The 21,569-nt window shown below is 42.2% G+C and overlaps 2 protein-coding genes and 2 non-coding genes across 4 annotated transcripts in view; 1 reads left to right on the top strand and 3 right to left on the bottom strand.

Moving 5' to 3' along the window:
* The window catches only part of TMC2 (transmembrane channel like 2), a 63,264-nt gene extending 48,685 nt beyond the window's left edge, over nt 1–14,579 (top strand). Inside the window, exons 15-20 of the mRNA XM_048510826.1 lie at nt 2,481–2,548; nt 6,202–6,441; nt 9,039–9,164; nt 9,783–9,861; nt 10,773–10,893; nt 12,904–14,579. Of these exons, the coding sequence (XP_048366783.1) occupies nt 2,481–2,548; nt 6,202–6,441; nt 9,039–9,164; nt 9,783–9,861; nt 10,773–10,893; nt 12,904–13,082 (813 nt within the window). The 3' untranslated portion in view covers nt 13,083–14,579. The remainder of the gene's footprint in view (nt 1–2,480; nt 2,549–6,201; nt 6,442–9,038; nt 9,165–9,782; nt 9,862–10,772; nt 10,894–12,903) is intronic.
* A 147-nt stretch (nt 14,580–14,726) lies between these two features.
* Nucleotides 14,727–20,703, bottom strand: RPSA (ribosomal protein SA). Its single transcript, XM_048511472.1, has 7 exons — nt 20,554–20,703; nt 19,180–19,347; nt 17,179–17,297; nt 16,663–16,908; nt 15,984–16,112; nt 15,102–15,270; nt 14,727–14,892 (listed from the first exon to the last, which is right to left on the bottom strand). The coding sequence occupies exons 2-7, from the start codon at nt 19,310–19,312 to the stop codon at nt 14,798–14,800; spliced, it is 891 nt and encodes a 296-aa protein (XP_048367429.1). The 5' UTR covers nt 19,313–19,347; nt 20,554–20,703; the 3' UTR covers nt 14,727–14,797.
* Nucleotides 16,381–16,540, bottom strand: LOC125441392. Its single transcript, XR_007245848.1, has one exon. It is a non-coding gene; the product is annotated as a small nucleolar RNA SNORA62/SNORA6 family (small nucleolar RNA).
* On the bottom strand, nt 17,837–17,993 carry LOC125441391. The gene has a single exon (XR_007245847.1). It is a non-coding gene; the product is annotated as a small nucleolar RNA SNORA62/SNORA6 family (small nucleolar RNA).
* Nucleotides 20,704–21,569: the final 866 nt, after the last annotated feature.

The following is a 21,569-nucleotide window of genomic DNA, read 5'->3' as shown; positions in this document are numbered from 1 at the left end:
AATTTAAACCCCTGATGAGGACAACCAAGAGAAGGAGATAAGAAAGAAAAAATGAAGAGATCAAAGAATAACAGATAACTATAAATACAACAAAAACAAAACAAGGGTAAGGAGGCTGCAAGATGTAACTATCACTTGCCTCAGCCATAAGAAGAAGAAGAGTTTGGATTTATATCCCCCCTTTCTCTCCTGCAGGAGACTCAAAGGGGCTCGTGGAAAGTCTAGGGCCTGGGTCTCATGCAACAGAGAGTTCCACCAGGCTGTAGCCAGAGCTAAAAAAGCCCTGGCTCATTCCGCACATGCAGAATAATGCACTTTCAAACTGCTTTCAGTGCTCTTTGAAGCTGTGCAGAATGGCAAAATCCACTTGCAGACAGTTGTGAAAGTGGTTTGAAAACGCATTATTTTGCGTGTGCGGAAGGGGCCCCTGTCTCTGGCTGAGGAAAACTGGATGTCTCTGGGACCAGCTGAAGTTTCCAGAGCAGGCCCAAGGGTAGCCCTGTATAGAGAGAGTTAAAGTAGCCTAACCTGGTGATGACTATTGCATAGATCACCGTGGCTAGACTTGGATGACACAGGTAAGGCAGCAGCAGCCTAGCCTGGCAAAGGTGGATAAATGTCACTCTGGCTGTATTCGTGACCTGGGCATCCACAGAAAGGGAGGCATCCAGGACCACACCCAGCCTCCTGATGCTCTATGGTGGTGTTAATGTCACCCTGTCCAAAGTCTGAAATTGGTGACCTAATCTCGAATCTTCCCAGCCTAGCCACAGAACCTCCATCTTAGATGGATTTAGCTTCAGCCAGCTTAACTGTATAGCCAGAATGAGTAAATTCTCCCAAAGGAAGCCAGCTCTCAGTGGTGTTTTCCAAGTAAAATCCCCTGAATCATTCTGGACCATTTGTGCTTACAGTCTCTCTAGGGAAAACTTGGCATAAAGTCTCTGCCTGAGATTCTGGATAATTTATACATGACATCATTTCATATGGGAAAATAAACATATTGTTACCTACTCCCTACTGTTCTAAGTGGCAAAAAAATCAATTTATTTCCAAATATACAAGTACTGCACAGGTTGAGGCAAAGAAACAACGCTACAGCATATCAGATCTGCTAGCCCGGATGAATTCCCCCAGAGAGACAGAAAACATGATGTTTTGAAGGGCTCCAACCAACTCATACCAGTGCCTTCAGCTGGGGACAGTCCTCCAGGCTTTGATGAATATTTCAACACAGACATCAGAGGAGCATGTACTAGTTCCTTCTCTCCTCCCACACCATGCATCAAGTGGAGAGAGCCTGGAGCGAACAGTGTAGGTCTTAGTTTGAAACAAACATGCTGATCCAGGGCACACAGGAGGCAGCTGCAGAGGGAGGAAGCTCCCAAGGGAGGTAACCAGGACTCCATCATACTTAGATGGCCAATAAACCAGGAGGTTCTGAAACAGGCCAGATATCTGTCCTCATCCCAAACTTTCATCCTTAGCTCTGGTTCTAGGGGTAGTTAGGAAAGGTCAGCAGACCAAGATCTGCTGGATCTGCTGCACCAAGGAAACAGAATAAGAGGGGAAGTGGCCAAAAACCTACTCATGTGTCTTTACATGGAGAAATGAAAGCCAACCAGGGTGGGCAGGAATGCCAGGCAGTCAAGTTTGCTTCGGCTGATTCTACCTCCTTTGGACATCCTCTGCAGGGGATGTATTTATGTATCACACCCTCCCTAGCTCCACTGAATGTGTGCACATGCTGACAACAAACTCCAAGTCACCACTCCAATGGAGAAAAGTCAGGAGCGCACAGGTCTGGCTTTAGGCTGAGGTTGGGAAATACACATGCTGAGTGCCAGTGAGGGTATTCTATGAGAACCAAAACAGTTTTCCATGGTGACATCCTATCCAAGTACTAGCCAGGCATGATCCACCTTAACTTCAGATGAGATCAGCTTTCAACAGGGTGGTATGAATGTGGGCACTGGAGATCCTTTGCCTCAATTCAACATGCAGTTGCTGATGAAGCCATAACACAGCTGTGCCCCAACCCATCTCACACACTGAAATAGACAAACCCCACACCTCATGTGTCCTCCAAAAGAAGGCCCTTGCCACCCTCTGAATATTTTGGTAATCAGTTTAAAGAATATATCCCAGTGGGAGAATACATTGTAGTCTGGTAAGAGATTGTTCCTTGAATTACTCAAGGAGTAATCATAGAGGTCATTTGTGTGACACTTCTGGGAAAAAAATTGCCTCTTAAATGATGTACAAAACTAGTATTATCAGATACAGTAAAATACTTAAGTTTTGCATTCAGTTATTACTATAATCTTAACAGAGCCTCATTCCAAGAATCCGAAGTGCAGTGAGTGAACAGACATAAATTCTTCATGCAAGGATTGTATTTAGGTTTCCCCTGAATTCTTTGCACTCATCCCCTAGAGCTGATATTTAATTTTTAGCCATGTTCTCCTTTCCCCCCATAGCCTTCTTATGCAGAGTTTGACATTAGTGGTAATGTGCTTGGCTTAGTCTTCAATCAAGGAATGATCTGGTAAGATATATTTTTGTCTTAACAGCTATTTTGTCAAGAAAGTTTTAAATCACACCAGTTTTGCCACAAGGTGTGGGCAGCTGCAGAATTTGTCAATGTGGCTCTTTTAATTACCCATACAACTGTGTCCTATGGTGGTGATGGAAAATACCATCAGATCACAGTCAACCAGTAGTGACCCTGTATGGTTTTCAAGGCAAGAGATGAACAGAGAAGGTTTACCATTGCCAACTGGACCTCTTAGGTGGTCTCCCATTTAAGTACCACCCTGTTTCCCTGAAAATAAGACCTATCCTGAAAACAAGCCCTAGCATGATTTTTCGGGATTTTTGGAGGATGCTTGGAATATAAGCCCTACTCCAAAAATAAGCCCTAGTTACAGATTCCCCGGCGCAGCTCATCTGGTCACATGGTGGGCGCAAAATCATGGAAAAAAATAAGACATCCCTTGAAAATAAGCCCTAACATCTTTTGGAGCAAAAATTAATATAAGACCCTGTCTTATTTTCGGGAAAACATGGTAGGAACCCTGAAGGGTTGAGCCATGATCAAGCAGCAGCAGTGACGTGGTGGTTAAGAGCACATGCACTCTAATCTGGAGAACCGGGTTTGATTCCCCGTTCTGCCACTTGAGCTGTGAAGGCTTATCTGAGGAACTACAATAATTCCAACACATGCCAGCTGGGTGTCCTTGGGCTAGTCACAGCTCTACCCATCTCACAGCATGTTTGTGGTGGGAGGAAAGGAGATTGTAAACTCCTTTGAGTTTCCTACAGGAGAGGGGGGTGTAAATCCAAACTCTTCTTCATTAAAAACAATATTACAAATCCATATTTATTGTTAAGAGCAACTGCACTTTAAAGAAGTTAAAATATAACCCTCAAAAGGTAAACTTTATACAAGAAGAATTGATTAGCTAAATTGGTTAGCTGTTTTTATGATTCCTCATACTTTTTGAGGTTTATGTTTTTAACTGTTTTAAAGAGCAACTGTTCTTGACAATAAAGGTTGCATCAGTCATCATTTTTCCTCAACTGAGAAGCCCCATAGCCTTTCCCCATAGGAAATGTGTTCTGATATCTTATTCTAAACTTGTCCCAAGAATGTGGATGAAAAAATATACAAAATAAGACCAGGGGTGATGTTTCTACAAATCTGGGAGAACTCCAAAACTAAAAAAAAGATGTCATAAAATTGGAGGGAGTCAAAAAAGGACAGACATCACCATTCACCAAACAGTATCTCACAGGTTTACATCATGACACCTCAGCAGGGAACTTTATGGAGGTAGCTGGGGACACTTTAAGCTACATTGACCCGCAAAGGAAGAATGTCCCTTCTCTGCAAGACTTCAAGGGTCCTCCATTTGTACTTCATAATACCGAATATCCCTCTGCAGCTCCCTGACAGAAGTGAAGCTCAGTAGTGGTTGGCAAGCTGCCATCCAATGAGCTTCTTCTGCCCCAGGGGCGGAGCGAGGGGGAACTACACCTGGGGCACACCTGTGCCCTGCACACACACCCCCACATGCCCCAAAATGCCCCCACGACGCCCCTGGAACACTCTTGCCATGCCCCCGCAGAAGTGCGCGCCTGGTGAATCGCGTGCCCCCCCAGCACTTTGGCACTACGCCACTGCTCTGCCCTGATTACTTTTATCACTGAGGAACTTTTAATAAGCTTCTGAGGAACCCATGAACATCATTTGTGAACGATGGAATTAAATAATATGATCTGTGGCAGTTCTGGATTGGAACCCAAACCTTTTCCGCTAATGGCAGAGTCTGTGCTGGGAGTCTTCTGTTGGCACAAGGAACTTTGATCCGACAAGAGGTATGCTCCAGCAGCAGAAGGAAATAATGGGACAAAGAAAAGAACGGGAATACTTCAAATAATAGAGACTAGACACCATGACTGCTCTGCTATGCTATGGACAGAATTATAGTTTCTAGTTTCAGTTATTTGAAATATTCCTATTCTTGTCTGTTAAGGAAAACTATCTGTGGAGGAGGAATTCATAGGCATAAAAAGACCTGTTAGGTGAGTAATACAGCCTGAGCTAATGAGCACAGAAACTGGCAGCACCGTGTACTCTTCATGAAAAACCCAAAATCTGCATTCAAAATACATTTCAGGTTAAATCAGGTTGCCATGATTTCTTTCATTCCTATTAATTATTTTTGGCAAATAATATAATGGTAGAGAAGACATCATGAAGACAACTTGGCTGCGCACACCACTTTTCTGTACCTTAAAGAGTCCCAAAGTGGATCACAATCACAATTCTTTCTTCTCCCACAGATGCCTTGTGAGGTAGATGGGGCTGAGAGAGTTCTGAGAGAACTCTGACTGGCCCAAGGTGCAGCTTCATACAACCAGCAGGCAGAGGAGTGGGGAATCAAACCCAGTTCTCCAGTCTACCGCTCTTAACCACTACAGCATGCTGCGTGAAAGATCAAGAGAGATGGGTAACATTTATGAGACAAATTCACCAATGCAGCATTACCAGTTTTATAAGAAACTTTCTCTTCCTTTTGTGAAATATCCCTTTCAAGAAGGGACAGAGAAGAGCACACGATTATGCCTGCTAGTTTGACCCTGCCAGGAGGAACCTCTGCAGAGCTCAGAGGAGTGAGAGTACAATGGAACAAGATTAGGATAACAGGTGTGGAAGAGAGCAACTCATCATCTTTTTTCAAGTGCTTCAGTAACGGACATAGAACCTTTAGAGCAGTGGTGGCGAACCTATGGCACAGGTGCCAAAGGTGGCACTCAGAGCCCTCTCTGTGGGCACACGCAAACCGAGTTCGTCATGTGGGGGGGGGGGGGAATCGCACCCCTCCACATCTAGGCTGGCCTGGGCCACTGGGCTCAATTATTAGCATTAAACCTAAGACCTAGTTTTGGGGAAGCAGTGTAGGTAATCCTGTTGAGCACTGTTAAACCCCACTGATTTTCTTGTGAAGAACTAAAGTGTTATCCTTTACATGGGAGTAAGCTCGGTTGCTGGCAATGGGGCTTGCTTCTGAGTAAACCCTCCTAGGGTCGTGATTCACCTGTTGGAAGAGTTGCACAGTTGCTTCAAAGCAAAGCCACCGACTACCACCAAGCTTACTCCCGAGTAAGGCACGCCTCGGAGCCAACCATTTTTTCTAAACTAAAACCTCAGTATTCAGGTTAAATTGCCATGTTGGCACTTTGCGATAAATAAGTGGGTTTTGGGTTGCAATTTGGGCACTCAGTCTCAAAAAGGTTCGCCATCACTGCTTTAGAGGCAGAAGAGGGGTTGCAGCTTCATACAACATGAATTTTCATGTTTCATATGAATTTTCATATTTCACGAATTTTCATATTTCATATATTTATAATGCATTCTATTACAAGCAGGATCTAATGTGTTAAAATGACACATTATCATAGGCAGTATCACATTCATCCAACTCTCCAGATTGCATTTTTAGATTCTAATTTCACATTAGTGTTACTCTTAAGGAAAGTAATCATTCATGACTTCCGCCATGCTCTGGGCATCCTGGCCTTTTAATCCACCCTTAACCCTTTCCCAGGTTTCCCTTGAACCATACAGTTTCAGACTTCTTCAAAATGTTTTATATTCCTTTCTCTCTCTCCCCCCACCTTCCTTTCTGGTTACAGGATGGGATCCTTTTATGCACCAGGACTTGTTGGCATCAATGTGCTCCGTTTACTCACATCCATGTATTTCCAGAGCTGGGCTGTTATGAGCAGCAATGTTCCCCACGAGCGGGTGTTCAAGGCCTCCAAGTCAAACAATTTCTATATGGGGCTCTTGCTACTGATTCTGTTCCTAAGCCTGTTGCCTGTGGCTTACACCATTATGTCCCTTCCTCCATCTTTTGACTGTGGACCATTCAGGTAGTGGGGAGGGGGAGAAAGAAATGCATGTATTTTTAGACCAGGGAACTAATGCAACTGGTTTCCTGCTTAATTTGGTGCTATATTGCATACTACAGTTTGCTGTCTCTCTAGAACAGTGGTTTTCAACCTTCCTAATGCCGTGACCCTTTAATACAGTTCCTCATGTTGTGGCGACCCCCAACCCTAACATTTATCCATTTTACAGATGGAGAACACTGGTGCAGAGAGTCTTAGGCGACCCCTGTGAAAGGGTCGTTCGACCCCCAAAGGCAGGGGTAGGGAACCTCTCCAGATGTTCAGGAACTACAATTCCCATCAGCCCCTACCAGCATGGCCAATTGGCCATGCTGACAGAGGCTGATGGGAATTGTAGTTCCTGAACATCTGGAGAGCCGCAGGTTCCCTACCCCTGCCCAAAGGGGTCCCAACCCACGGGTTGAGAACCACGGCCATAGAAGCTCAAGCTGATGAGGTTGGCCCCAATGAGTTCTAGGCAGCTTTCTCCTGAGTAACAAACAGAACTATAGCCACCTTCTCCCTCCCATTTCACCAAACTGGATGTAAAGAGAAAGTTCCGCTCACTTGTAAGACACAACAGATATAGTCCATCCTGCTGGGACGGGCAGTTGAGGGGAAGGGAAGATAATATCTGTAAGACTGCAAGATATTAACTGCAAGATAATATATGCAAGATTGCCTTCAAATGGCCATGAGCTACAAACACTGCTCTCAACAGTTGAGCTTTGGAACCTGTTTTCCTTGCCAAAGCTCAGTGTATTCTCTTCTGAGAGTCTTAATCAGCACCTAAATAACTAGATTTGGGCAGGGCGAGAGAGGAGAGGTGGCTATCTCCAGGCACTGCTTTCACCCTGGACATTATTTCATATGTTGGTAAGAAAACTTCTTGCATCTCGAAGCACACATCCGTCTTACATATTTTCACTATATTCTGAGCTCAGTGAGCTCGCCCAAGAAACCAGAAGAGGAACATACTCTTAACCTGGGAGGTGACTATTGAACAGATCAATCAACCGTGCTTAGGTGAAAAGTACTGCAGAATGTCAGACCAGCTGAGAAAAACAAACTCCTGCGTTCTGGAGCAACGTTTTTGTTCTAAACAATCGTGACTGTAGAAAGCAGAGGGATAATAAAGACCGACCTGTTCAGAATATGCTCAGCAATCGCTATATTAACAAGCATTTCTTACCGTCAGTCTGAATCAGCCTTGCGCAAATTGTTCCGTGGCTCAGATTATCATGTCAATGAGCCGTAATTTGATTTGCAACTGTTTCTGGCTGCACTGCTGACTCTGACTCAGTGTGGAGCCAGTGCAGAACAAATTGTTCCTTTAGCTTCATGGTCTTGGATCTTTCTTCTGTTAATAAGCAGCGACAGTAGCTATCTCCTCACATAATTTTGAGGAAAGAGAAACAGTGTACCCCTGTTTTCATACAGTTATCTTTCCCTTTAAGATTGTGTCTAAGAAGTCACCACCTGCTTTTGGGATACAAGGAACAGCAATAGGGCTGCTATCTTGCAAAATCTGCATAGTTTATTAGTGGCTGCAACGAACCATTCCCTTGTCCTTAGATGGTTTATACTGACACCAGCAGACATTTTACTGTTAATTTCTCACCAAGGCTCAAGGCAGATTTCAAAATATGAAAGCAATTCAATCAGACATCAAAGACCTCCAATACTCAATGCAGCAGAACTAGGATTACAGAACTGGAAAACATTGCAAGCTAAAACTGCCTAAGACACGACATATAATGTAGAAAAGCAGATTACAACGGTAGAGCTATTCCAATAAAAAGGTAGATGGCATACAATAAACACTGCAATAGACTACAATAGCATTTTTTACAGAAGTGACGTTCTGTGTTGTACCAAAAAGGTTGTGCTATCATGAAATAACAAAACAGTAATTTCTTTATTGTGTGCACAAATTCATAAAAAGATGGAAAACCAAAGCCAAAGGTACTAAAATCACCAAAGCCAAAGGTACTAAAACCAAAGCCAAAGGTACTAAAATCACTATATATATATATATATATATATATATATATATAGTTTGGTAACACATGCAGACACTTTGGCCCTAAGGCCTTCTTCAGTGCTCTCAGAAAATGTATACAAATGTACAAGGGTAAATATACTATTTGTCAAGCCAGAGAAAGTTGCATGTAAAGCTTTATATTATTATAATAAGAGCTTCAAAAGATTTTTTTTATATCAGACCTGAACTTGTCAAGGAGCCCTCATCCACCTGTTATATAATTGCTGCAACCGTACTGCTCATGGATTTAGTTCTATTCGTGACATGTGTCCATACATAGACCTTCTACTGTTGGTTTAAGGGGAGACTTGTGTATAGTGCACTACAACAGCTTATTACCAAGTTACAACTAGTATAAGAACTCAAAAACAAAAGGTCTCCTCGGACACTCCGAAGTACACAGGGGAGTGAGTATCTCTGAAAAGCTGCCTTCTGAGCATTAGTTGTATCAGCCATTGTTTTGGAATATATTCCATAAACTGTTCAGTATGATTGCTGACTGCTTTATAACTACCCATTCTTCTACTTTTTCCAGTGGAAAAAAGAAAATGTATGATGTCATCCAAGAGACCATCAAATATGATTTCCCACCCTTTGTAGCCAAGATCTTTGGCTATGTGGCAAACCCAGGACTGATTATACCTGCAATTCTACTTATGGTGTAAGTTGTGGCAATAAAGCAAGGTTGGAGTGTTATATGCTTGGGAGATTTTAGCAAGGTTATGTACAGTTTTTCCAACTGCCACTTTAAACTGTGATTTGAAGCAAAGAATAGTAATAATAATAAAGCTAATCCTGAGTGTGTTATACACAGCTTCTAAATGAAGAGGAGTTTGGATTTATACCCCCCCTTTCTCTCCTGTAAGGAGATTCAAGGTGGCCTACAAGCTCCTTTCCCTTCCTCTCCCCACCACAGACACCTTGTGAGGTAGGTGGGGCTGAAAGAGTTCCAAAGAACTCTCTCAGAAACACATCTGGTTCACCAGATAAGCCTCCACCACTCAGGTGGAGTGGGGAATCAAACCCGGTTCTCCAGATTAGAATCCACCTGCTACTACACCATGCCAGCTTTTATTCTTTTAGATAGATATTCTTTTAGAAGAATTTTCATAAAATGGTTGTTGTATGTCTTTCAAGACTGCACCTTGAAACTGCTAAAAATGTCTCCAGTACAAACTGCAGTGCAAGGCTCTTAAATCAGGCAATACAGTTGTAATGCCTGAGTGTATCTTTGAAAAGATAAGGTTTTTAAAAAACTGTTTAACATTTGATTTTGCAGCCTTGCCATATATTACCTGAATGCAGTGGCTGAAGCATATCAACAAGCAAACGCAGAGCTGAAGAAGAAAATGCAAATGGTATGTTTGCGATTTATCAAATTAACTTGCAAATTAAAAAGCCAAAGGTTTGCATTTTTCACGTCAAGTATTACAAGTAACTGTTCTAGATTTTGACTCACATTATTGTAAAAAAACAAAATAGCCAATAATTACAAATGCTTGCAATGCTTATTAATTTATTTAGAATATTTTTATACCACCTTTTCAGAGTCCGAAGCAGTTTAAGAAATTCCTTTGTGCTCTTGCTAAAATTATATTAGTTTTTCTGCAGATGACATATTTAATATTACAAATATTAACCTTTACCACTAACACAATTTATGTGAGGGACAAATAACCTGAGCTGTTAAGTATGAATAGAATTATAGTTGAGGCATGTGAAATGAATTCCACGTTTGACGTATTTGAGTTGTGTGAATTCCTTAATTAAAACAGTACCCCAAAGACAAGGTGGATTTGGAGGATGGCTTAGAGTTTCATTCACTTATTTGAACAGAGATGTTAACATTAAATGAAGCTGGTCAAGTTACAGCATTTTTTAAAAAAAAACATTTTCTGGGCGCTGCAGATTGACAAATGATCAAATGTGGTCAATTACCAACAAACTTTGCAAGATGTTTCACTGACACTCTGATTTAGAAGTTACAAAACGACAGGCTTATATCTTTGTCCACCACTGTCTGGCTACTTTCTGCTATGCATTTCTAAAACCAAAGTGTCATTGTGACAGAATGTTGTCAGATTGCATCAAAACATTAGACACGGCTAATGTAAGTTCAAATATAGCCACATTTCAGATCACTTTCAGATTCTGAAAAAGTGCTCCGATGACATGAGAGTTTAATCTTTGATGCAAGACCTTTTTTTTTTCCAAAACAAAGGTCCAAGGTTTTTAAACTAATAATATGCCGACTATTTGATCTCTGCAGCAACGCGAAGAAGAAAAAAATAAGAAAAATAACAAAGCGTCCACCAACCCTGCTGTACAAGATTTAGAAGACCTGTTTGTTCCTTGTGCAAAGACCACGGACGAGCTCAAACTAACTGAAGGTAAGCGAGGTCATTTGAATGCTATCAGTGAATGTTATTCAACAGAACCATGAAGAGACAGCAAGTCAGGATGATTTTTTCCTTCCTCAACCAACAGCTATTATAATGTCCAGCTGTTTAGTACGTTTTTCACTATACATCCCTTATCAAAATCAACATTAAGCAGCACCCATTCTTTCATTATTGTAATTGCTGTTTTAAAAAGATGATGCGCAGGGACCATGAGGGGGGAAATCAACCCTACTTTCCTGCTCCTCCTCCCCCCCCCCCCCCCCCAGATTTGAGGAAGGAAATATGTTACTGACACTTTCTTTTTGGCAGGTTAGACCAGGAAGCCTCGGGGCAGGGCCTGATGCAAGTGCCCCACGCCCACAACTAAAATTGGGCCCCAGAAGTATGACCTGCAATAAGAGCTAGCATTTTGCCTCTACATGAGAGATCAGTGATGAGAATCAGTTTCTAAATCACCAATCTCTTTAATCTCAAGTAAAAGGATTAGCATGCAACTGCACAGAATTGCTGAGCAAGGACTGGGGGTTCCAAAAGCTGTGAATGTTAGCCTTGGTCAAGCAATAAGATCACCAACTTGCATTATCCCACTGTGGAGTGAAAAGGCTCACTCTAATATTACTTACTGAAAGGCTTCCCAAGCCTGCCTCCCCCCGCCCCCCGCCCCAAATATTATAATGGGACAAAGCCAATTGTGCCCTGAGTTCCAGTGGGGCTTTAGAAAACCTTGTCAAGTTTCCTGTGACCTTTTAATGGCTCTGTAATGTAACCGACTTATCCTTGTTTTGATCATGCTGCTAGGGCCAGGCTCAAGTTGATAGGGCTAAAATTAATCCCAATTGTCATTATGGGATACTGTAATACCTGGGCCACTCCTAGATCCAATAAAGAAGTCTCCTAGAAGAGGTACAATATAAACTGCACCATAAATTAAAATAATCCCATATGGACATTACAGTAGGCATCCAGTCATTCAGTTAACTTTTTTTCCCATTTATTACCTGCTTTTCACTGCAGTCTCAGTGCGTGTTACAATAAACACCATATAACATTAAAATCACGATAGTAAAAACACAGTAAAATCCTGTCCTAAAAACCCAAACACAATCTAAGACCTCCCACATGTACCCCACCTACAAAAAAGGGTGGTAGGAGGTTTACAGACATTTAAGGGGAGGGCGCTTCCTGAAGGGGCAGTCAGCCAAATGCCCAGGTGAAGAGGATGGTCTTCACCAGGTGCCAAAAGTCCAAGAGAGTAGGCACCCGGCAAATCTATGGAGGAAGGACCTCCCCCTCCGATCTCAGCACCCAGGCAGGAATATGGGTGGATGCGCTCAGGTACCCAGTCTCTGTTACAAGAATGGGATACAGTTCTCTTACTGAATAAGAAATTGAAATGGTTCCATTCACTCCCTGGGAGGGAATCAATTTAGCTTTAATATACAGGAGAAGAAGAGTTTGGATTTATATCCCCCCTCTCTCTCCTGTAGGAGACTCAAAGGGGCTTACAATCTCCTTGCCCTTCCCCCCTCACAACAAACACCCTGTGAGGTGGGTGGGTCTGAGAGCTCCGAAAAGCTGTGACTAGCCCAAGGTCACCCAGCTGGCGTGTGTGGGAGTGTACAGGCTAATCTGAATTCCCCAGATAAGCCTCCACAACTCAAGCGGCAGAGCTGGGAATCAAACCCGGTTCCTCCAGATCAGAGTGCACCTGCTCTTAGCCACTACGCCACTGCTGCTCCTAGAGAAAGCTTAAATTGCCACAACTCTCAAAAACTTACTTCAACAGAGACACAAGCGGCGCAGTATTTACTGGTAATTATCACTTCACAGGTATCAGCGCATATTAGCATGTAGAGAAAAAATATTCAGGAATAACTCAAAATGTTATGGGAACTTATTTTGGGAGTTATGCCTAAGTGCATTCTTGACCATTTTGGTCAAATAAGTAGCATTTGGGGTAATGTTTGTTAATTTGGCTTTATTATTCTCTCTTTTAAGACAGCAGCCCAGAACTTAACAATGCAAACTGTCCTGCAGTCAAGGCAAGCACAACCAGAAACAATCCTGACACTGGAAAAGCATCCCTGCCAGCACCCTCACCCCATTCAACAGCAACTCGGCCACCTACTCCACGACAGCCTCATACTAACCAGCCAAAATCTGGAACCCATCCATAGAAACCAAACCCTGGAACAGAAAGTCAGAAAACTGAGTAATCAATATTGAAAAGAGAACTTGGGTATGGAAGCATGCACACTCATTATATTGTACCCTAGTAAAGGTATTTCTTAAAGTTTCACTCATCTCTTTTAAATTTGTGATAAGAACTTACCTTGTGAGATCACATCTCACATTCAGCTTCACTGTTTTCTTCTTCTGGGAGATACGAACTCTTGAACCAACAGAAAGACTATTCTTTTGGTGTGTGTGTCTAGCCCAGCAATACTGACACAACCACCATTCCTGACTGGCACAATACAATATCCAAAGGAGTAGGGTTAACCAGTTAAAGATGGTTTCAGTGAACTTTGTGGTTTTTAGTTTATTTAAATAAATTTACAATTCATGGAAACTTTAACGAAGGTGCCTTTTGTGAGGATCTTAAAAGGGATAGCTTCTACAGCAAGTTTAAGGTTTAGATTCCACAAGCAGATGTCATTGCGGATCAGTGAGCTAATTTGACTCAACCTCATGTTAGCTTGAAGTTACTATCTTAGCTTGAAGGGCTAAATTTAAGTTTTTAACTTAACATCAATGACTACTTGTCACTAGAAACAAAGGATGTTTAACTACATTCATCTTCCAAAAATAAGGGAAATCTCTTCCCCACTCCAAACTTCCCATATGTAAGTCATTTCAATTGAATTTAGCATATCTTGTTTGTAAGGTCAAATTAAACCTGGTCTAAACAATTATGGTGCAATCAGGCAATTCAAAAGTTATCCCATTCCAATGGGATCATAAGAGACAAATATGCTGATTATTGCAAGAAATGGAGAAAATAACACATTGACACAGGACCCCTCTAACCTTGCGCATTACTAGCTAGAAATGATTTGGAAGAACTGGTGGCATTCTAACTTTTGCCAACCTCTGAGATGTATACTACTAAAATCGCTCAACTTACTTTCTGTATCTGTGGGGTCTGTAAAAGACAACAGCATGTACTTCTCTATCCAGTTCTGGCCTGGCATTTTTCCAAATGATCAAGTGTGCTCTAAAAACACTGCCTGAGCCGGAATTCCGACTGGTCCGATCTGGAAGAGTAAGCATGGGTACGTAGGGTCATGAAAAAGGGCCAGGTTGGGGCAACCTCAAGCTGAAACTCTGGATCCCAGGTGTCAAACTCACAGCCCTCCAGATGTTGTGGACTACAGTTCCCATCACCCCCTGCCAGCATCATGATGGGAACTGTAGTCCATAACATCTGGAGGGCCGCAAGTTTGAGTCTGGATATACTGGATATACTGATTTGCAACCGAGCCCAATTATAACTCAGCAGGATGTGCTTCACAGTAAAATGCAGAAGAATCTCAGTTGTTGATGCTTGTCAATGTCAGGAAATAAAACCTATTTGTATATAAAAGTTTGATCTGTTAACTTAATTGCACACAAGAACACTCTGTGTTTCATGACCATAAACCTGCTCATTATTTATAAATAAATAAATGGTATTTTGTCCAATGAATCAGAGTAAAAATTGTCAGTCTTTTCAGGGTTTCCTCTCAGATACCTTTTCAAAATAAATATGGGGGGGGGGGAGAGAGAAAAAGAAAACATGGATCATAGAATAAACCACTACAGAAAAAAGAGAGCCAGGCTTAATCATAAGAAAGATCTTTATTTTTCATTTTTTTTCACTGTATTCTTGGAACTCCTGCAGCTGAACATATTATGACCACTCTGTGGTAGTCCCTACCCACTCAGTTGCCTGAGCTGTGGGAGCTGCAGACCAATCCTCAGTGGCTGGCTGTGCACTCCAATCCTCTGAAAACAAACAAACATAAAATGATCATAAGGAATTTATAAGATGACAACATCAGCACCACACAGCCTGGCTTCAGATCAGTGCCTATTACAAGAGGTTTATCATGGCAATCTGTCCGCAGGAAGCCCTGAAATCAGCCATCTTGAAAAACATCTCGGCCTTTTCTATTTCACCCTGTTTACCACAGTTCCATTTTTCAGGTACTTACCAGCTGGGAATGGCTGTATTGGCACAGAAGGTACTTGCACTCCCTCAGACCAATCGGCCACCTCAGGCTGTGGAGGAGCAGTGAATTCGGGTGCGGGAGCAGTCCATTCCCCTTGGAATTCCTCCTTTGTCACGGCTTTCTCAGCTGCAGCCTGCTCCTCCTTTTCAATCTGAAGTGTTGAAATTAAAAGTAGTATTCATCTTCAGATCCTCTGAAGATGCCAGCCACAGATGCAGGCAAAACATCAGGAGAAAATCTACTGGAACACGGCCATACAGCCTGGAAACCCCACAACACCCCAGTATTCATCCTTTAGCAAAGTGACCAAACTATGCCAAGTTTGCATTTGGGAAGTGACAGCAGCTTGTGCATATGCTTGTTATGACACACACCAAGTGCTGCGATTTGTGGTGCAAACCATTTCAGTATTATTTATGCCCTCTCTTTCTACTAGCATTAGTATTCAGACCTTTAACAGTTCAATAAAAAGAATTGCAAGCAATCTCCCTAATAAATTAATATAAAACTGGGGTGAAGCGTATGCAAACCTTGTTTTTCACCTCTATGCTAACACCAAATGACTGGAAGAGTCAAACTGATGAAGTTTCCATCCTTCAGATGGTTTCATTTCTGCTACACCTGTTGCCTCTTAGTGACACCATCCCAGTTTCCAGTTATGCTACTTTATGTACATCTGCAAACAAGATACACCATCAATTTATAACCACTGATTTCAACATAGCAATACCATCTGCTCTTGGACTCTGATATAAGCAAGCAATTTTTTTTATTTTGCAGTAGAATATCCTCAAGCATTCTGCAACCATCTTCGTCTCAAAATCCCACCATACAACAATTCTACACCAATCTGAAGGATTTTACCTCTTCAGGGTCCCGATAGAAATAGAGATCAGGCATAACCTCCCATGGGTGTTCACGGGAAATAGTGCCACGCATGCGCAGGACCTCCCGAGCCAACATCCACCACATCAAACCAACTGAGTGAGCCCCCTGAAACACACATCGGCATAGATATTTTAGGATCAAACACTAATGTTAAAAGGTAACAGAGACAAGAAGGCAGTCAATAAGCAAAGTTAAAAACATGAACAAGTTTTGACAAAGGATGAGCTTTACACAGCAACATTCCAGAACAGAAGAACTACGAGGTAAAATTCTCTCGTTATCAAGTTCAGGATCAGAGGTTTATGTATTCCACCATAGAACAGGTGTTCTGTTTCAACCTCAGTAATAATTCTCCTTTTTCCTATTTCCGAAGAGCTGTGGCAAGAATCACTATCAAACTCCATTCATTGGACTCCAAACGTCCTTATGGTGCTAGCGAAAAGTCCTGCTGACATTAATGTAGCACACTTCCTACACTCAGCAGATCACAGGCCAGGAGCTGACCTCAGCTGTGAGCTCTAACAGTGTGCAAATCATCCCTACCATTTCCAAAATAAGGCTATTTAGCTATCACTTGCAGAACAAATGAATCAAAACTTAGATCTAGCAGACGCCTCTAAAAGAGAAACATAGACAAGTACAGAATATGCACTACCTTGTTGTTGCATGGGATAGCGATGTCCACATAGCGCAAAGGAGAATCGGTGTTACACAGGGCAATGGTGGGAATGTTTACGTAAGATGCCTCTGTCAGAGGCTGATGATCAGCCCTTGGATCAGTAACCACCAAAAGGCGTGGCTCACGGAAGGCAGCCTGGATCTGATTGGTGAAAGTACCAGGAGTGAAACGGCCAGCTATGGGTGTTGCACCAGTTGCAGCAGCGAACTTCAGAACAGCACGCTACAAGCAGGGAGGTTTAAAAAAAGAAGTTGAAATAGCAGCTCTGCAGAAAAAAATGCGAAAACAATTTACATTTCATTTTCAGGGACCCTGAGTCAATATATCATTTCAAGGAATCACGTTTGGCTCCTACTTTAAGTTCCGTTTACAAACTTTCAAGAACACAACAAGAAAAGTTTGTTCCCACAAGAAAAATATACTGGAATACTGGACATCGTTCTTGGCAGGTTAAATTCTGTCTGGGTATCCTTCATATAACTATGCCCATACCTGTCCAGTGTTCCTGGAGGAGATTACGCTCACATCAGCAGGGTTCTCAATTGCAACAATGGCACGGGCAGCCAAAAGCAGCTTTTCCCAGGTTCTCTTCAGATTGATGATATAAATGCCTAAACACAAAGTAATAAGATTCTAAACAAACGATGACTGAAAGAAGTGAGCAAAATCCAACCACCTGAGGATTACTGTTTGCCTCTTACTAACTGCCTCTGCCCAACACACTTGGATCCAAAAGTCTAGGAGGGATAAGAGGGCACATGCAAAAATGTGGTTTCCTCGTGCAACCCTCTATCCCTACTTCTATTACATGAAGACACAAGAAAAAAAAGAATGTGCAAACAGAAGGATAGTCTGGGGTGCTGTGTGGTTTCCAGGCTGTATGGCCATGTTCTAGCAGCATTCTCTCCTGACGTTTCACCTGCATCTGTAGCTGGCATCTTCAGAGGATCTGATAATCTATTTTAGGAGGATAGTCTATTTTAGAAGGACAGTCCATTTTATGTAGTGGTGGTGGTTTTCCTTCACCTGTAGCCGCTTAGATGCAAGAGGGGCTTGCCACCATTTCCCATTCAAAGTGACCAATCAGTTCAAAAGGCGGTCTGTATTCTCCAGATGTTCAAGAACTAACAGTAACCATTTATTATGGTTGGCATGTGGCAGTGAGTACTATCAAACTCCAGTCATAGAGCAGAACTCTCCTGGCGTTAGCGAAAATCCTGCCAGTGTTTTGCTATAGCACACTTCCGACACTCAAGAGTTCACTGGCCAGAAACTGACCTCAGCTTTGAGCTTTAATAGTGTGCAAATCAGACAACAACAAAGAGTCCACCAACTGTTATTCCACCGTTCAGTGCTATATGTTTGACATGTAACAGAGAAAATAACAGCATTTTATAAAAAATCCCTCTGAAAAGAACACTAAGGCCCCTTCCGCACATGCAGAATAATGCACTTTCAATGCACTTTGCAACTGTGTGGAATAGCAAAATCCACTTGTAAACAATTGTGAAAGTGGACTGAAAGTGCATTATTCTGCATGTGCGGAAGAGGCCTTTCATTGTCCTGCAAACTGTAGAACACAAAACAAAACATGAATTCTAGGTATCACTGTAGCTTTTGCATACTAACTTACTTTCCTGCTTGTGGAAAGCACTCCCATCTGTGGAAGAAAGAATCACAGGCGATTGCTTCTTCCACAGTACACCCCACACTTCGCACTTCCTTCCCAGGGGTACAACAAGCCATAACGTCAGAATATCAAAAGCAATAGCAAGTTACATTGCAAGATGGAAAAGCTAACTCAAGTCTCTTCCGCACATGCAGAACAATGCACTTTCAATGCCCTTTGCAGCTAGATTTTACAGTGTGGAACAGCAAAATCCACCTGCAAACAATTGTGAAAGTGGATTGAAAGTGCACTATTCTGCATGTGCAGAAGGGGCCTTAGTCTATACAGGAGTCAGCTCTATGTAGCACAGGGGTCTGCAACCTGCAGCTCTCCAGATGTTCATGGACTACAAATCCCATCAGACCTTGTCATAATGGCCAATTGGCCATGCTGGCAGAGGCTGATGGGGACTGTAGTCCATGAACATCTGGAGAGCCGCAGGTTGCAGACCCCTGAATTGTAGCTAAACCTACTTATTATTGATTACAATAACAATGTACTTTATTTTTACTGAAATCACTCAGGCTTCACTTTCAGCTGAATCATATCTACATTACTAAAGAATCTGAGCGTCTTTTGATTTACTTTATCACATCACCAGGACCAAAGGCTTCCTAACGCAAAACTTACAAAAATTAGCATTGTCTGTTGCAGCATCACTTCAGAATTCTGTTTCCATATTTAACAAGGAATGAGACTAAAATCAAACCAGTTTACAGATACAAAACAATAAAAACACTTCGTAATGTTAGGTCAGAAGCCACTAACATCACTGCAAATAACCACAATTAAAATATTATCTCCTATCCTTCTACCATACTTACCATCACTCTTCCTTTTATAGATGTACTGTTCCATCTGGAAGTCTAGATTGGTACCTCCCAAGTGGGTTCCTGCAGCAAGGAATTTGAGGACATCCTCCTCCTTCATTTGCAGGACATCAAGGCCTCCGGACATTGTGAAAGTTTCCTTTTGAAGCAACGATAGGAAACCTACAACAGAGGGGTTTAAGTTAGGAACATTTCTCTTCTGCCCTCCTCGTTACTTTCAGAAGTAGACTGCTATCTACAAAGGTAGTAGCAACAACTGCCATTGCCAAACCAAGCACACGTTGTAAAGTACTGTAGGACAAGAATTTAAACTGCAGAGATTAAGAACTTTGTAGCGTTTATAAGCATAACAACTTGAGTATTGAGCATGCTATGCATCAATCCTGATTATCTAAAGGTGTCATTCTGTACAGTAACAAACAAAAAAGGGAGCTCCTATCAAAAGCTATGAATTATACCTAAACAAAAAACTATATGGGGTACCATCTCAACCTCTTCAATCAGAATAGGTGCCAAAAAGTTCTTATATTGCATAAATTGTTCTTCTGATGCCGTTTCATCTGCCCCTTTTAATTTGATGTGTTGTAACTAATCTGTTGTTTGTTTTTACACAGCAGTACTGTTTGCATAATTCATTGTTAAAAACCCCTTTGAAGTTACTTTGTAGGGGGATGTAGGGTCTACATAAAGTACCTGCCACTGTAAGGCCCAGACTCCTGCAACATTTCTTGCACATAAAGTAGAAAGCCTCGCCTTCATCAGAAACTGGCCTGTGTGAAATATTACCACCGAGGAGTGTATCTTAAACAGAGTTATATAAAGGTTTACCCTACAGTATAATGAAAAGGCTGATTATTTACATGGCCAGCTTCAAAGCTTTCAAAAACACTAACTGCTCTCCATTTTATTACTACTACACCAATAGGCACATTCAAGCTTGCTGAGGGTCACTGCCTTGGATGCCATTTAGCTGACCAATTTGGACAACAAAAATCAATTCTGATATTTAACTGTAACGTTTCGACATGCATGTTGCTCGGTGGTGCTGCAGAACTGGATTTTTAACAGATGCCGGTTCCAAGGAAGTTGATCTGCCTGGGATGAGAACCACACGGAGGAACAAACACCAACAACAGAAATAAAGGCCAAAAGAATGTAGCTGCACCACCACCTCGCGGGCCGCGGTTTTACAAGGACAGGCACAACACCCGCTCCGAAAGCATTCCCGATCAGGCAGGCTTTAGTCCCCAGTTAAAGGGGAAAGAAGGAAGACCGGCTGCCTCTTTCCTCCCTCTGCGGCGATCGCAGAAAGAGACAGCCGCGTGTTTTCTCCCACAATAGCCCCTTTCCCACGTGCGCGTAACTCACACGGGAACAACGCCGTATGGAGGCCTCTCCGAACTCGGACAGAAAGAGGGCCGCGACGCCGGATGACGTCTATATATAGCTTTCCCAACCACCAATCGCAGGCGGCTTCGCCAAAAGGGGAGTGACGTTGACACAGTCGTATTGTCCTTCAGGAACTGCACGAAAGCGCGCAGTTCCTTGCCCTCATTTCCGTTCGAAGGCCGCCATTATAGCACGATGTAGAAAGCCGCTCTGCCCTCGCTCTCTATGGTGAGACGTCCTATGTTGTTGCCGGAAGTTAGGCTACTTTATGCTGTCAGATAGGTTGCTATGCCATCCTGTTATTAGCTGATTTCAATGTTTATATTTTTGTATTGTTTTTATACTTTTGTATTTTTATTATGTTTATCTAGGTCCCTTGGGAGATTGGCAGGGTAAAAATGCAAAATATGAATTTAAATAGCCTGAAGTCAGATTCTTGCTAACTAAAAGTAGGGCAGTGAAGATATCTGAAAGTACGAGCGATAAGACTCGCATGAGATAGTTTCACCTTAACAACGGCTACCAGCCTGGGGTGAAAAGTGTGAGGCTGCACACACACTTGCAGCTGCCGACCCCACCTTTCTTTTGTTATTGTTGTGAATATAGTCTGACGGTTGTTGAAGATTAAAATGGAACAAAAAGTAACATGCAAATAGCATCTTCAAGGCTCACTTTTATATTACATATTAAGTTAGATATTTTATTATATATTATACACACACACACACACTGCATGATCAAATGCCTTAAATACCAATGCAGTGAAGTTTCTCTTCTCTCTCCATTTTGATTTTGCAAATTATAAAATCCAGAAACTCCTATAGGAAGTAGACGCATGGCGAATAAAAATAAAGAGATGTGCTTCTTGTGAGCTGTTTCTGGCATTTCACTCTAAAGGACAAGAACAGTGAACTTTTCAACACCTGCAATCTATAACTCACTTAACCGACTTATTAGTTCCGTTCTTTGTAAGACATTTCACCAGTGGCAAAGTT

The sequence above is a fragment of the Sphaerodactylus townsendi genome, linkage group LG11 (assembly GCF_021028975.2).
Source record: "Sphaerodactylus townsendi isolate TG3544 linkage group LG11, MPM_Stown_v2.3, whole genome shotgun sequence".
Lineage (NCBI taxonomy): Eukaryota > Metazoa > Chordata > Lepidosauria > Squamata > Sphaerodactylidae > Sphaerodactylus > Sphaerodactylus townsendi.
This window is presented reverse-complemented; position numbering and strand designations above follow the sequence as displayed.

Bases quoted from the DNA above. Each gene is read 5' to 3' on its own strand.
- RPSA (XM_048511472.1), bottom strand. From the start codon at position 19,312: ATGTCCGGAGGCCTTGATGTCCTGCAAATGAAGGAGGAGGATGTCCTC. The intron at 15,271-15,983 runs GTAAAATCCTTC...TCAACACTTCAG, and splicing joins TCTATCGGGACCCTGAAGAG to ATTGAAAAGGAGGAGCAGGC. The intron at 14,893-15,101 runs GTAAGTACCTGA...GTTTGTTTTCAG, and splicing joins AATACAGCCATTCCCAGCTG to AGGATTGGAGTGCACAGCCA.